Here is a 14,577-nt window from a genome sequence, read left to right on the forward strand (position 1 = left end):
CTCGCCCATGTCCGGGTTCACGAACTTAAACGCCGGACTATATTTCACTTTTGAGGCCTCCTTGTTTTATTACAAACAGCGTGTTACGAGCCGCCACGATGATTTTCGTGAACAGTGTGACAGCGTGAATGTTTACGCGTAATTTGTCGCGGCTATTAATAGAAGGAAAGGTGACGTACTTTGGTTCGATTGATGGAGATGGAGAAATCCCAATCCGGGGCTACGAAGAGGTATCCGCACTTGGCGATCTTCCGAGTTGCCTGCAATCAAACAACAAAACATTTACGTTTGCAATAGTCAGAGGTAAAATAACATAGAAAAATGTTAAATGCTTGCTGGTGGAGAAAACGCTGTTTTTGGAACCCGGGTTGCCACTTTTTGATTTTTTTTAAATAAAAATCAAATCGATTTTTTTTCATTTTATTGATTTTAATACAATTTATCGGGGTTGCCACAATAATTTCAGATTCAAATTCCCTGACTACTTTCCTGTTTTCCCTGACTACTTTCCTGTTTTCCCTGACTACTTTCCTGTTTTCCCTGACTACTTTCCTGTTTTCCCTGACTACTTTCCTGTTTTCCCTGACTACTTTCCTGTTTTCCCTGACTACTTTCCTGTTTTCCCTGACTACTTTCCTGTTTTCCCTGACTACTTTCCTGTTTTCCCTGACTACTTTCCTGTTTTCCCTGACTACTTTCCTGTTTTCCCTGACTACTTTCCTGTTTTCCCTGACTACTTTCCTGTTTTCCCTGACTACTTTCCTGTTTTCCCTGACTACTTTCCTGTTTTCCCTGACTACTTTCCTGTTTTCCCTGACTACTTTCCTGTTTTCCCTGACTACTTTCCTGTTTTCCCTGACTACTTTCCTGTTTTCCCTGACTACTTTCCTGTTTTCCCTGACTACTTTCCTGTTTTCCCTGACTACTTTCCTGTTTTCCCTGACTACTTTCCTGTTTTCCCTGACTACTTTCCTGTTTTCCCTGACTACTTTCCTGTTTTCCCTGACTACTTTCCTGTTTTCCCTGACTACTTTCCTGTTTTCCCTGACTACTTTCCTGTTTTCCCTGACTACTTTCCTGTTTTCCCTGACTACTTTCCTGTTTTCCCTGACTACTTTCCTGTTTTCCCTGACTACTTTCCTGTTTTCCCTGACTACTTTCCTGTTTTCCCTGACTACTTTCCTGTTTTCCCTGACTACTTTCCTGTTTTCCCTGACTACTTTCCTGTTTTCCCTGACTACTTTCCTGTTTTCCCTGACTACTTTCCTGTTTTCCCTGACTACTTTCCTGTTTTCCCTGACTACTTTCCTGTTTTCCCTGACTACTTTCCTGTTTTCCCTGACTACTTTCCTGTTTTCCCTGACTACTTTCCTGTTTTCCCTGACTACTTTCCTGTTTTCCCTGACTACTTTCCTGTTTTCCCTGACTACTTTCCTGTTTTCCCTGACTACTTTCCTGTTTTCCCTGACTACTTTCCTGTTTTCCCTGACTACTTTCCTGTTTTCCCTGACTACTTTCCTGTTTTCCCTGACTACTTTCCTGTTTTCCCTGACTACTTTCCTGTTTTCCCTGACTACTTTCCTGTTTTCCCTGACTACTTTCCTGTTTTCCCTGACTACTTTCCTGTTTTCCCTGACTACTTTCCTGTTTTCCCTGACTACTTTCCTGTTTTCCCTGACTACTTTCCTGTTTTCCCTGACTACTTTCCTGTTTTCCCTGACTACTTTCCTGTTTTCCCTGACTACTTTCCTGTTTTCCCTGACTACTTTCCTGTTTTCCCTGACTACTTTCCTGTTTTCCCTGACTACTTTCCTGTTTTCCCTGACTACTTTCCTGTTTTCCCTGACTACTTTCCTGTTTTCCCTGACTACTTTCCTGTTTTCCCTGACTACTTTCCTGTTTTCCCTGACTACTTTCCTGTTTTCCCTGACTACTTTCCTGTTTTCCCTGACTACTTTCCTGTTTTCCCTGACTACTTTCCTGTTTTCCCTGACTACTTTCCTGTTTTCCCTGACTACTTTTCTGTTTTCCCTGACTACTTTTCTGTTTTCCCTGACTACTTTTCTGTTTTCCCTGACTACTTTTCTGTTTTCCCTGACTACTTTTCTGTTTTCCCTGACTACTTTTCTGTTTTCCCTGACTACTTTTCTGTTTTCCCTGACTACTTTTCTGTTTTCCCTGACTACTTTTCTGTTTTCCCTGACTACTTTTCTGTTTTCCCTGACTACTTTTCTGTTTTCCCTGACTACTTTTCTGTTTTCCCTGACTACTTTTCTGTTTTCCCTGACTACTTCCTGTTTTCCCTGACTATTTCCTGTTTTCCCTGACTATTTCCTGTTTTCCCTGACTACTTTTCTGTTTTCCCTGACTATTTCCTGTTTTCCCTGACTATTTCCTGTTTTCCCTGACTGTTTCCTGTTTTCCCTGACTGTTTCCTGTTTTCCCTGACTATTTCCTGTTTTCCCTGACTGTTTCCTGTTTTCCCTAACCATTTCCTGTTTTCCCTAACCATTTTAAGAGATTTTCCCTGACTTTATTAAAACAAAATTAGACTTTTATCAGAAGTTTATAAATTGAAATCCACCTACATTTCAGTACAAAAGTATTATTGCAAACGATAAAAAAATATAAAACTTTAAAGGAAATAAATAATAATCATAGAATTTGTCAGATAACTAGAGTAAAATCACCTTCAACAAGTGCCAAGATAAAATTGTATTCCCTGCCTTTTTACAAATTTTTAATATTCCCCGACTTATTCGGCCAATTTTAAATTCCCTGATTTTTCCCTGACGCGTGGCAACCCTGTTAATGGCCCTTTTCCTGTATAATTAACGGATATTTTATTTTTAACAGTTAGCGAATCTTGAATTAAATTAAAACCCAATTAAATTGAATTACTATTTAATATTTTAGTTTGCTTAGATTTTCTATGTATTTTGATTTTTTAAGAATCTATTTTTTTGCTAATCCATTAAAATACATTGTGTGATTTAAAATATCGATTTTTTAACAAAATAGGTTGATTTAAATCTTGACAAGATTTAATTGAAATTGATTTAAATCAGTTAACCCGGTTTGGAAAAATTTTAATAATTTTATTTTCAACAATTAAACTAAATGACAAAAATTGGTTAATTATACGTAAAAATGCCGCTAAACATATAAGTCGTAAATTGAGATGATTTTTAGCGTACCTTCCAATTCCCTCTCAGATTCTAACACTAAGCAACTTCCCCCTAAAACATAGTCATTCTCAACAAATATAAATATATTTTTGATGCCGCTGAAAGTTTTAATATTTTTGAAAAAATTTTTATTAAACATTTCAAAGATAATTTTGGGCTTTAAAATTGTCCCATCTCAATTAAACAAAGTTACCGTTGTATCATTACTTTAAATTAATTGATGATACGTGATAAATAATTCTAGGGTTCTGTTGCAAATATAATTGAGAGGGTAATTGTTACATAATTTAGAGGGTAAGTGTTTCAAACTAACTTTTAGTTAGCGATGCACCGATATATTGGCCTAATTTTCTAATACCGGTATCGGCCAATATCAGCTTCGCTTAAGCCGATATTGGCCGATACCAAAATTAAATATTGAGATAAAGTCTAATACAATCGCCTCGACATCTTATTTGAGGGGTAAGAAATTCTTGGCTTTGGTGATGCCTTCCCCCTCGCCAGTGGCGTAGCTGATGGTCCGCAGGGCCCGCGGTGCGGGAGGGCCTCGAGCTTCAGGGGGGGCCTCGAGCTTCGGGTGGGGCCCCCGCTAATCATAAAAAAATTGAAAAGGTGGGCCTCATAGAGATTTTTGCGGGGGGGGGGGGGGGCTCTGAGTTCTCAGCTACGCCACTGCCCCTCGCCACTTTTCAGGAACATTAAGTGTATCGATGTACTCCGCCGCGGCAAAAATAGTTCGCTTTAAAATACGCGGATATTAAACTTTCGCTTGCGATAATTTGATAATTTATTTTCCAAAATAAAGTTTATAAAGTAGATATATGATTGAACCTAAAATACGACATTTTAAAAACAATAATACGACTTTTTAAAATAGATACACATGTAACTTAAATCGGTGCTTTTAGTAAGCCTAATATGACGTGATATCGCGCTAGCCACAAATTTATGTCATTTGGAGTATATTACAAGAAAACGAATATTTAAACGGATATAAAACTTAAAAAGGTAAGAATTTTATATGACATTAAAATTAGACTTTTTTTCGTGGTTTTTAATTAGTTGACATTCAATTCTATAGCCAGAAAAGGAACATATTAATTGGTTTCATAAAAAATGACTAGCCAAGGGTTAAGTATTGAAGCATTGTTGAAGAATAAAACTATTTGCGAGTCTTTAGCAAATACTAGATAAACTATGCTTAAAATACAACAGAGGATGGAAACATAACACTTAAAATTTCGGTTGGGTTTGTTTACTGACTGAAGCCTTTGCTCTCATTTCAAATGCATCCCTAAATAAAAATTACACAGTATAGATTGAACTTTCGGCGGCAAAGGTTGCTTACGTGGCATTTTTTTATTCACTGTATTAAACTAATCACTTAATTAAAATCTTTAAACTAGGTCCAAAACAAAATGAGAAGCGGACGATTCGAGACATCGAAAGCGAGGACCGAAACAATGTATCCCAAAATTCCCCGGAATGCACTACTTTTCGCGGGATAATATGTGGAATTAAGTACTTTTCTCTATTGGTGGAAAAACAACACGTGATCGATAGCTCTTTAAAAAGTATGTCAAGCATGGTGGAAGGTCAAATCTGAAGGCACTATTAGAGCATCTCAATAATTACTTTTGCCGATACCGGTATTAGAAAAATATTTTCAGGAAAAACATTTAAAAATAAGAAAATTATCGATGAACAAACTCATGATAATATTTTATTTGATATGTACGTACGCCATATTTCAGAAGCTAGATCATACGTTAACAAATAAAAAACCACGATATTTGATTTGTGATAGAAAATATGTCTCAAGTAAAATGAAAACAAAACATATTCGGATATGCTCTTGCAAACGTTTTTTAATGAAAAATTATAATAAAATGACATGACAGTGCACTGAACCGTCTTTTACAATGATTTGATCACATACACTACTGTTATGATAGATAACTTTGTTAATATCGGCCACGAATAGCCGACCCACATCGGTGCATCCTACAGTTGATTTCAAGGTTTTTTATGTTTATTTTTGAGATGTCAATTCAGAGCAAACTCAATCAGATTTAATTTTTAATTAATATTTAATATGAAGATTAATTTACATTTTAATTTACATTCCACTGCACTGAAGTTATAAATGAATTTGTCAAGATACACATGCAAAAATCAAAAAATTAATTAAGTTCTGATTTAAATCAAATAAATCAACTTGTTTCAATTTAAAACCTGAAAAATCACCAACCCAGTTTTTGATGTTACGTTTTTTGTGAACAGCCCCTTAGCAGTAACATTAGGAAATCCAAAAACCGTATCCTTCTACCCATCAAATATGAATCAGAAAATGCTGATAAACTCCACACAAGGAGCATTTAGATCTAAAATTTAAGATACACTTCTAGAGTCGAAGTGAACAATCATAATCAATAGACCATCCTAGCTGAACCGGCCAAGCCCTTGAAAGCTATTGCTGTAGAATGGTCTATTAGACCAGAAAAAAATATTCAATTTTGAATTATAATATATTAAAAATACTACACCCGAGTATCTTACTTTATGCATTTTAATAAGTATTAAAAACTGGATTAAACATAAAAATTCATTAAAAATTAAAATAAAGCAATAAATAGTAAAATATCAATTTAATTGATTTAAATTGCGATTTTTATTGATTTTAATAGTTTCTATTTTATTTTTTTTTAAGTTCTAAAGCCTTTATTTTAAGGAAATTTATTAATAATTAAGTGCAGCGGTTATGTAAACTAAAGTTTAAATTCGATTTCATTAAACTTAATTATTAATACAAAAATAAATTTTATTGAGTTTGCTTAGAATTGAAATTGCTTCAGAACCTTGTTTTGTAAATTTTCATAAATGCAAGTATTATTAGGTGATTTAAAATCGCCATTAAACTTAATTATTAATACAAAAAACAAATTTAATCGAATTAATCAAATTCCCTGACTTTTCCAGATTTTCCCGGACTTATTTTGTGCGCAAGATTGTTTTTTTAACCTATATTTTAGAAACTGTTTCCTATTTGCAACCGAAATTAAATTCCCTGACATTTCCCCGATTTTTATACCCATATTCAAATTCCCTGATTTTTATACCATTTTTAAAATTCCCCAAATTTCCCTGAATTTTATACAATTTTTAAAATTCCCCGACTTTTCCCTGAATTTTAAACAATTTTTAAAATTCCCCGACTTTTCCCTGAATTTTAAACAATTTTTAAAATTCCCCGACTTTTCCCTGAATTTTAAACAATTTTTAAAATTCCCCGACGTTTCCCTGAATTTTAAACAATTTTTAAAATTCCCCGACTTTTCCCTGAATTTTAAACAATTTTTAAAATTCCCCGACTTTTCCCTGAATTTTAAACAATTTTTAAAATTCCCCGACTTTTCCCTGAATTTTAAACAATTTTTAAAATTCCCCGACTTTTCCCTGAATTTTAAACAATTTTTAAAATTCCCCGACTTTTCCCTGAATTTTAAACAATTTTTAAAATTCCCCAACTTTTCCCTGAATTTTAAACAATTTTTAAAATTCTCCAACTTTTCCCCGAATTTTAAACAATTTTTAAAATTCTCCAACTTTTCCCTGAATTTTAAACAATTTTTAAAATTCCCCGACTTTTCCCTGAATTTTAAACAATTTTTAAAATTCCCCGACTTTTCCCTGAATTTTAAACAATTTTTAAAATTCCCCGACTTTTCCCTGAATTTTAAACAATTTTTAAAATTCCCCGACTTTTCCCTGATTTTTATACCCATATTCAGATTCCCAGACTTTTCCAGGAATTCCCGGTACCGTAGCAACCCTGTAAATCTAAACTTGAAATAAAATCCCAAAAGTAAAATGGATCATACAATCAAATGGCACAGTGACTAACTGAATGAGGCAGTCTTCAATAGTCCCGAAACAAAAATAGCAGACCTACGCCTTAAATATAAAGCATCAAATAGAACACCTTTTAAGCGAGGCGCGTCGCAATGGAAATCAACGTGACTAATTCATAATTAAAGGCGCGCGGGGGGGGGGCGGACTTCTTTTCATTTTCCGTTCTTTGAAATATCAGATTCCTAAAAAGGGGCGGCCGTCTTTTTAAATTAGACGCTTTGCTTGTTAAATGAATCGTAGTAAACACCTCCGTTTTGTCCCCCCCTTGCGTTCCGTCACCCCTTCCCCAACCACCAAAATTAGCATAATGTACGGGTAGTACCTTTTAGCTACGCTACCTCCCCTGGTCGGGTAACCCGTGGAATTCGGCAAAGTATTATGTATTTACATATTTAGCGAACTGTTACGAGTGTTTATTGAAATGATTATTTCAGAGTTACGAGTAAGGAGAAAAAAAGGGTACACGTTGACTTTTGACGGGTTTTTAGTTGGTCGTTTTGCGGTTATGTACGACGGCCCGAGGGGGTTATTGAGTGGTTGGGTTTAAACGCTTTTTTCAGTATCTTTTGAGAATTTGGGGTATGATCAATTTGGAAATTATCGGTAAAATTTAATAGCGAATTATCGGTAAATTATTGTGAAATTTAATGGCAAATTATTGTGAAATTTAATGGCAAATTATTGTGAAATTTAATGGCAAATTATTGTGAAATTTAATGGCAAATTATTGTGAAATTTAATGGCAAATTATTGTGAAATTAAATGGCAAATTATTGTGAAATTTAATGGCAAATTATTGTGAAATTTAATGGCAAATTATTGTGAAATTTAATGGCAAATTATTGTGAAATTTAATGGCAAATTATTGTCAAATTTAATGGCAATTTATTGTCAAATTTAATGGAAAATTATTGTGAAATTTAATGGCAAATTATTGTGAAATGTAATGGCAAATTATTGTGAAATGTAATGGCAAATTATTGTGAAATGTAATGGCATATTATGGTTAAATTTAATGGCATATTATGGTTAAATTTAATGGCATATTATGGTTAAATTTAATGGCATATTATGGTTAAATTTAATGGCATATTATGGTTAAATTTAATGGCATATTATGGTTTAATTTAATGGCATATTATGGTTTAATTTAATGGCATATTATGGTTTAATTTAATGGCATATTATTGTTAAATTTAATGGCAAATTATTTGTAAATTATCGGAAAAATTTAATGGCAAATTATCGGTAACATTTAATAGCAAGTTATAGGCAAATTATCGGTAAAATTAGATTTTTAAACTCGCTTTTAAATTAAATTTAAAGATTTTTAAATTTATTTCCTGAAATGAACATTTCTACGACAAAGATAAAATTAATTTATTTATTATTTTATCGTAAATATAATCGCAGATTAATTAAAACTAACACTAAAACTCAAAACCACCCAAATAGAAAACCAAACAGCTCTTCCAAAACCCACATAAAAAAGGTACCAGACCAAATAAAATCTGCAAATTAAAAAAGAAATATAAAAAAACACGATACTGCAAAATCCCACGCGTAAAAAAGCCTTCTTAATGAGCAAAAGTACACCCGTGGCACAGCGCGCCACTGGAGGCTTAACAAAAACCATCACTAGGAATGGCACCTGCTTACAATATTTTCCTTGACTTCATAAAACGCAGCGAGCGGCGAACTACACTGAGAAACGATTCATAAAATCCTCATGACCCAATTTTGGGTTGTTGACCATTGCATGAAAACAGAGCTCATCCAAAAACAAATTTCTACCTCCCTTCAAAGCTAGCCGCTGTATTGATAAAAAAATAAGAAGTTTATCAAGTCTAACAGTAATATACCTAAGGACCTAAACGACAGACAAGTTTGAAGTTTCGCGGTTTTCCTTAAAGATTTTTTAAGAGCTACTTTCTCGTAAGAATGCCTTCGGGTTGTACGTGTGCCCACCCACCTTTAGCGGAGAACGAACCAAAAAATAGGAAAAAATCCTATTTTTTTTAGTAGGAAAATTTCATTCACTAACCAAGACAAAAAACAATTCCACCAAAGTTGTAATTGTAATCTTGTAAGAATACTAAAAAATAAATAGGGTTCAAATTATTATATAGAATATTACGTGGGTTTACCTTTGACAACTACCGTTTGTTACAGTTACACAATCCTAAAAGATTTGGGTGTATTAGTTTCACCATAAGTGTATAATATTAAAACATAAGTGTGACACTTCCTTATCTTCACCTGTAAAAGTTTTACTGAGAGCTATTCACGAGACAGACTGCATTACGGGCTTCGTCGCCGTTTGGGGTCGGCTTGCTAACGCGTCACACGTTGTCTTTGACAGCGCCTCGCTAGGGGGAGATTTTCTTCTTGTGATGACGTCACTCCGTTAACAGCTCTCAGTAAAATATTCCTCAAAGTAACAAACTTATGTGTCACAACCTTATTTACAAAACTAGAGAACACGAAATAAAATTGCTCTTGCGTTTATTAAGTTAATGTATATGATGATTGAAAATTTGTTCAAATTTAAATTTAATATTTAAAATATAGTTAATACATCGGGGGGATTGTATGTCCTTAAATGTTCGTGACATCTTGTTTATTTCGGTTTTCAAGATATATGTTTCTACTTCGCAATATGTTGTGACATTGTTGGGTAACATTTAAATTTTTTGGCGATCGGAAAATTGGTAGTTATAAAAAGTGGGTTTTTTTCGATGTTTTTATAAGTTTGCGTAACTTGAAATGGATAAAAAATGTTAATGATTACCGGAAAATTGACTTTTTTTTCGTTATAAAATAGAGTTAAATATAAACCAAATTTTTGGAAAATAGGATCTCAATTGTTTGGGAAATAGGATCTAACTTTTTTGGGGAAAACAGGATCTCAATTTTTTGGGGAAAATAGTATCAATTTTATTTGGGGAAAATAGGATATAATTTTTTCGGGGAAAATAGGATATAATTTTTTCGGGGAAAATAGGATATAATTTTTTCGGGGAAAATAGGATATAATTTTTTCGGGGAAAATAGGATATAATTTTTTCGGGGAAAATAGGATATAATTTTTTCGGGGAAAATAGGATATACATTTTTCGGGGAAAATAGGATATACATTTTTCGGGGAAAATAGGATATACATTTTTTCGGGGAAAATAGGATATACATTTTTTGGGGAAAATAGGATATACATTTTTTGGGGAAAATAGGTTATAAATTTTTCGGGGAAAATAGGATATAAATTTTAGGGGGGAAATAGGATATACATTTTTGGGGGGAAATATGATCAAATTTTGGGGGGGAATATGATCAAATTTGGGGGGGGAATAGGATCAAATTTTTGGGGGGAAATAGGATCAAATTTTTGGGGGGAAATAGGATCAAAATTTGGGTTGGGGGAATAGTATCAAATTTTTGGGGGAAAATCTTTTTGCGGGGAAATAGGATCAAAATTTGGGTTGGGGGAATAGTATCAAATTTTTGGGGGAAAATCTTTTTGCGGGGAAATAGGATCAAAATTTTTGGAAAAATGGGATTAATTTTATTTTAAAAAAGTATCTATTTTTTGGGGGGAAATAGGAACCAAATGTTGGAAAAATAGGATTTATTTTATTTTTAGAAAAATAGTATCTAATCTAATTTGGGAAAAATAGTATCTAATTTTATTTGGGAAATATAGTATCTAATTTTATTTGGCAATATGGGATCTCAATTTTTATTTCGAAAAAATATTCCAAAATAGTAATCAATGTTAAACAAAGTAAAACCTTTATTTGCACTGAATTATCCAAAAAGATTATTCATATTTTTAAATTTCGAATCTGAGGGGTCTCTGTCATTTGGCCAAATCCCACACAAAATTTGGAAATAAGTACACAAATCCAAGAATTTCGCTCCCATAGACTTTGTATGACAAATCCACAATAAAAAAAACCTAGATTTAAAAAAAATCCCGTACACAAAAGAGGCAAATTATTTTTTTCGCCCAAAAGTAACTTGCGTTAATGTGTTATAAGAATTGCGGATTTTACTACTTGGTAAACTGCTCTTAAACACTAGTAGAAAAATATTTCACGTCAATGGTGCTTATAAAAATATGGTATTTTAATAACCAAATCTAAATTTTAAGGTAGATCAGTAACCTTGACTTTTGGGGTCTTTTAGGTTCTATGTTAATTAGTTAGTAGCACTCATGGGTGACGTCCTGTGACGTGACAATACCATTACTCTATAGATTATTATTAAATAAAAATTAAAATATTTGACTATAATTTAAGACAAATTTAAAAACAATAGAGTAGTATCACTCTGTAGCTTTAAGCTATGGCCGCCATTTTGAGGGCAGTATTTTACGTATAGGAAAAAGCATGGGTGACGTCGACATACGTCACGCCGATATTACTCTATAACAAAGTTTCAATAATCGTGATTAAAAATAATTTTCACAAAAAAATATAAAATAAATGAAATATAAATAAATAAAATAAAATACTTTTACATTATTAAATAAAATATATAAAAATAATTACTTTTACATTATTGAAACAAGACTTATTGTAAAAATAAATTACGCAATATATTCTTTGAAAAATAATAGATATTAAAAATTGGCAAAAATTTAAACAAAGGTTTTCCCCTAACCCTTTAAACACAGCTGCCTTGGAAGACATAAACGCCATTTTAAATAAATTAAGAAAACAATACACCTACATTAGCGTAAACAAAGGGAAAGCAATAGAACTACCCATACATTACGATCCGACCCATAAATTCATTACTTTCAAATTACACGGCGAATAATATATGTAAAATACCATACACTAGATATCGTGGCCAAGAAATGTAGGTGGAATTTACACAAAAATATGCGAGGCCAAAGAGAGCTCGCAAAAATAATAATACCGAAAGAAATCGTGAATTGTGTTTTCTACATTCTACTTTTACAATATAACGCGCTGGAGAAAGCATATTTTCGTTGATTTCTATCTCTCCTTTTTTTTACAAAGCGCGTAAGGTAGGACAGGTGGGGAGATTAAAGCTGACAAGAATGGTACGCCGGGGTCATGGTCTTGAGAAACATACCTCAGACACTTTAAGAGAAAAATGGATATTTTTATCACAGGCATAAAAAGTCAAATATTTCTTTTTTTGTTTGTTTGGCGAAAATTCTTTCTAAGGATTTCAGGAAAAAAAGTGATATGGCAGACTACACAGGGTCAGAGATTGAAGTATTTTGGGGACATCAATTTCACAGCCTCCCCATTTTTTTTTGAAGGTGTATTGTGGACTTTTTTTTATTCATTCATAAAAATGTGTCCTCATACCAACAAAGATTTAATATAAAATTTATGGCTTCAGTCCAAATCACATTTCATGGCTTAGCACAATGAACAGGATTAGGATAGGAGCCAATTGTATAAACTAGGAATTTGGGTTGAATAATGTTGTTGTTGATGGTAGTTTTCAATGTTTAGTATTTGCTACCGGGTTTAGAAAATACCTTTACTAAATTTTTTCACATTTATTTTCGTAGTTTTTGCTTGTTAGTTTTATATGAACTCCACATGTACCCAGTATACTAACTTACTCAACTATCATTATCAAATTTATTATCAGAAGTTATCGGAAATATTATGAAATAAGTGTGTTATCGTTGATAATGGTTTTAGAATTTATCTAACCCGTTGGAAAGATAAGTACTTGTAAACTGAAAATTTTTGGTTATATCATAAAGTATAAAATTTCATGGAAAACGTTGCTTAAAATTATGAAGTGGAGCTATTTATAAATAATAGATCTATTAGGGAGAGAGTTAACAAATTACCAAAAAAGGTTTCCAAAAGTACTCTTAAATGGATTAAGACAAGATTACTGGTTTAAATAGAGCATTTACCCCACTTAATCTTATCTATAGGTTATGTAACACACTTACTCGATTGCATTCTAAGGCTTCGGCCGAATGAGCATCTTTCGTTTTGAAACAATTCTGACATTTGCTCTTGTTGAAGATGTTGGGCGCAAATTTACGGCAGTCAGACTTCATGAGGACATTCATGCTTGACTTCCCGTTGTTGGAAATACCAGTATCATAGCTGGTCGCTTTTATCAGTTCAAGTTTCACACTCATACCCGTAATACTTTACATGGCATACTTTCTAAAAATGTCACGCTTAATAATTTTATCTAATCGTAATATTTCCTATTTACATAATGAAAAAATGCTGACCAAAAGACTTCAAAGTTCGTGTTAGTTGTATAATTATCTCCTACGTACTTCGGAAAACCAACACATGACTATCGAAGTGCGCCCCGTGCGTGCTTTCTGGATTTTGCGTGGCTTCCTTCGTTAAGCCTCGGTTTTAAACTTTAAACTCAAAAACCACGTATATTTTGAAATAGTAGAGCCACAAAACACCAAAATAAGACACAACAACAACGCGAAACGTACTCGTATAGAGTATAATTCGTACGTTACTCAATTAAACCGTGTTTATTCCTTGTTTGACACGAAATATTTGGCGACCGAAATACACTCGCCTAGCACAAGCTGCACGTACCGACACTTTACCGTAAAAAAAAAGTATGCGGGAAATCAACGCAAAAATAAAGAATGAACTCCGCCATTGGCCTTTCCTTCGGCGGGAATTTTTCGCTCCCCCCAAATGGAAAACTTTAGAGGAGATATCGCCATCTGGTGACACAATATCAAAATATATAACGCTGTCAAAAATATATTTACGTTAAGGAGGTCTCGCCATCTAACGACGATTATATCAACTTCAAATGTAAAATAATTTATAAAAAATAAAAAAATTCAAACATTTAACTTTCAAAAAGGCTACGAAAAATATAATTTATTACTAATGATGGTTACATTAAAATACTAAAAGTTCGATAGATGTCACTACAAAATACCAAAATATGAACTAAATATTGTTGCGCGAAATTTATCATTTTTAATTTCTCCGGTTTACAGAGCGGCTTCGTTCTGTTGACGTTGAGATCATCTGGTTATTTATCATTTCTTCCCCATCCTCAATTGACTCCGAACTAGTTGACCCAAAACGGTTATCATTCTGATTGGTGGTGTTAATTTGCACCGTCATATTGGTTTGACTAAAAGAAGGCGCTGCATTCGTATCTTCAACATCCGATGGTCCATTTCGACTAGGTACGTAAACAGTCCCACCAGACCGATTCCCATAGCGATTATTTCCATTATACTGAGTCACCGGAACGGCTGCGTACCTTTTTTCGGACACGGTACCACGGTACATGGAACCGCAAACCACAAACACCATAATCAACTTCATACCAGGACCTAGCTAGTTAAGGAAAATTACTAACGTAAGCCTACATCATCCTTGGATTTATTAACGACAAGGATAAAATCAGGTACCTAAGAATATGGGATTGCAGAAATAAGGATTTTATTTAAACTGGACCTGTGGCCAGT

The 14,577-nt window shown here is 33.4% G+C and overlaps 1 protein-coding gene across 1 annotated transcript in view; it reads right to left on the reverse strand.

The window, feature by feature from the left end:
- osp (myosin phosphatase Rho interacting protein outspread) overlaps positions 1–13,715 on the reverse strand; it is a 62,738-nt gene extending 49,023 nt beyond the window's left edge. Inside the window, exons 1-2 of the mRNA XM_090160500.1 lie at positions 13,054–13,715; positions 180–260 (exon numbers count right to left, since the gene is read on the reverse strand). Coding sequence (XP_090016626.1) covers positions 180–260; positions 13,054–13,248 — 276 coding nt within the window. The 5' untranslated portion in view covers positions 13,249–13,715. The remainder of the gene's footprint in view (positions 1–179; positions 261–13,053) is intronic.
- Between the last annotated feature and the right edge of the window lie 862 nt (positions 13,716–14,577).

This window comes from Leiobunum rupestre, chromosome 1 (assembly GCF_980474605.1).
Source record: "Leiobunum rupestre chromosome 1, qqLeiRupe1.1.hap1, whole genome shotgun sequence".
Lineage (NCBI taxonomy): Eukaryota > Metazoa > Arthropoda > Arachnida > Opiliones > Sclerosomatidae > Leiobunum > Leiobunum rupestre.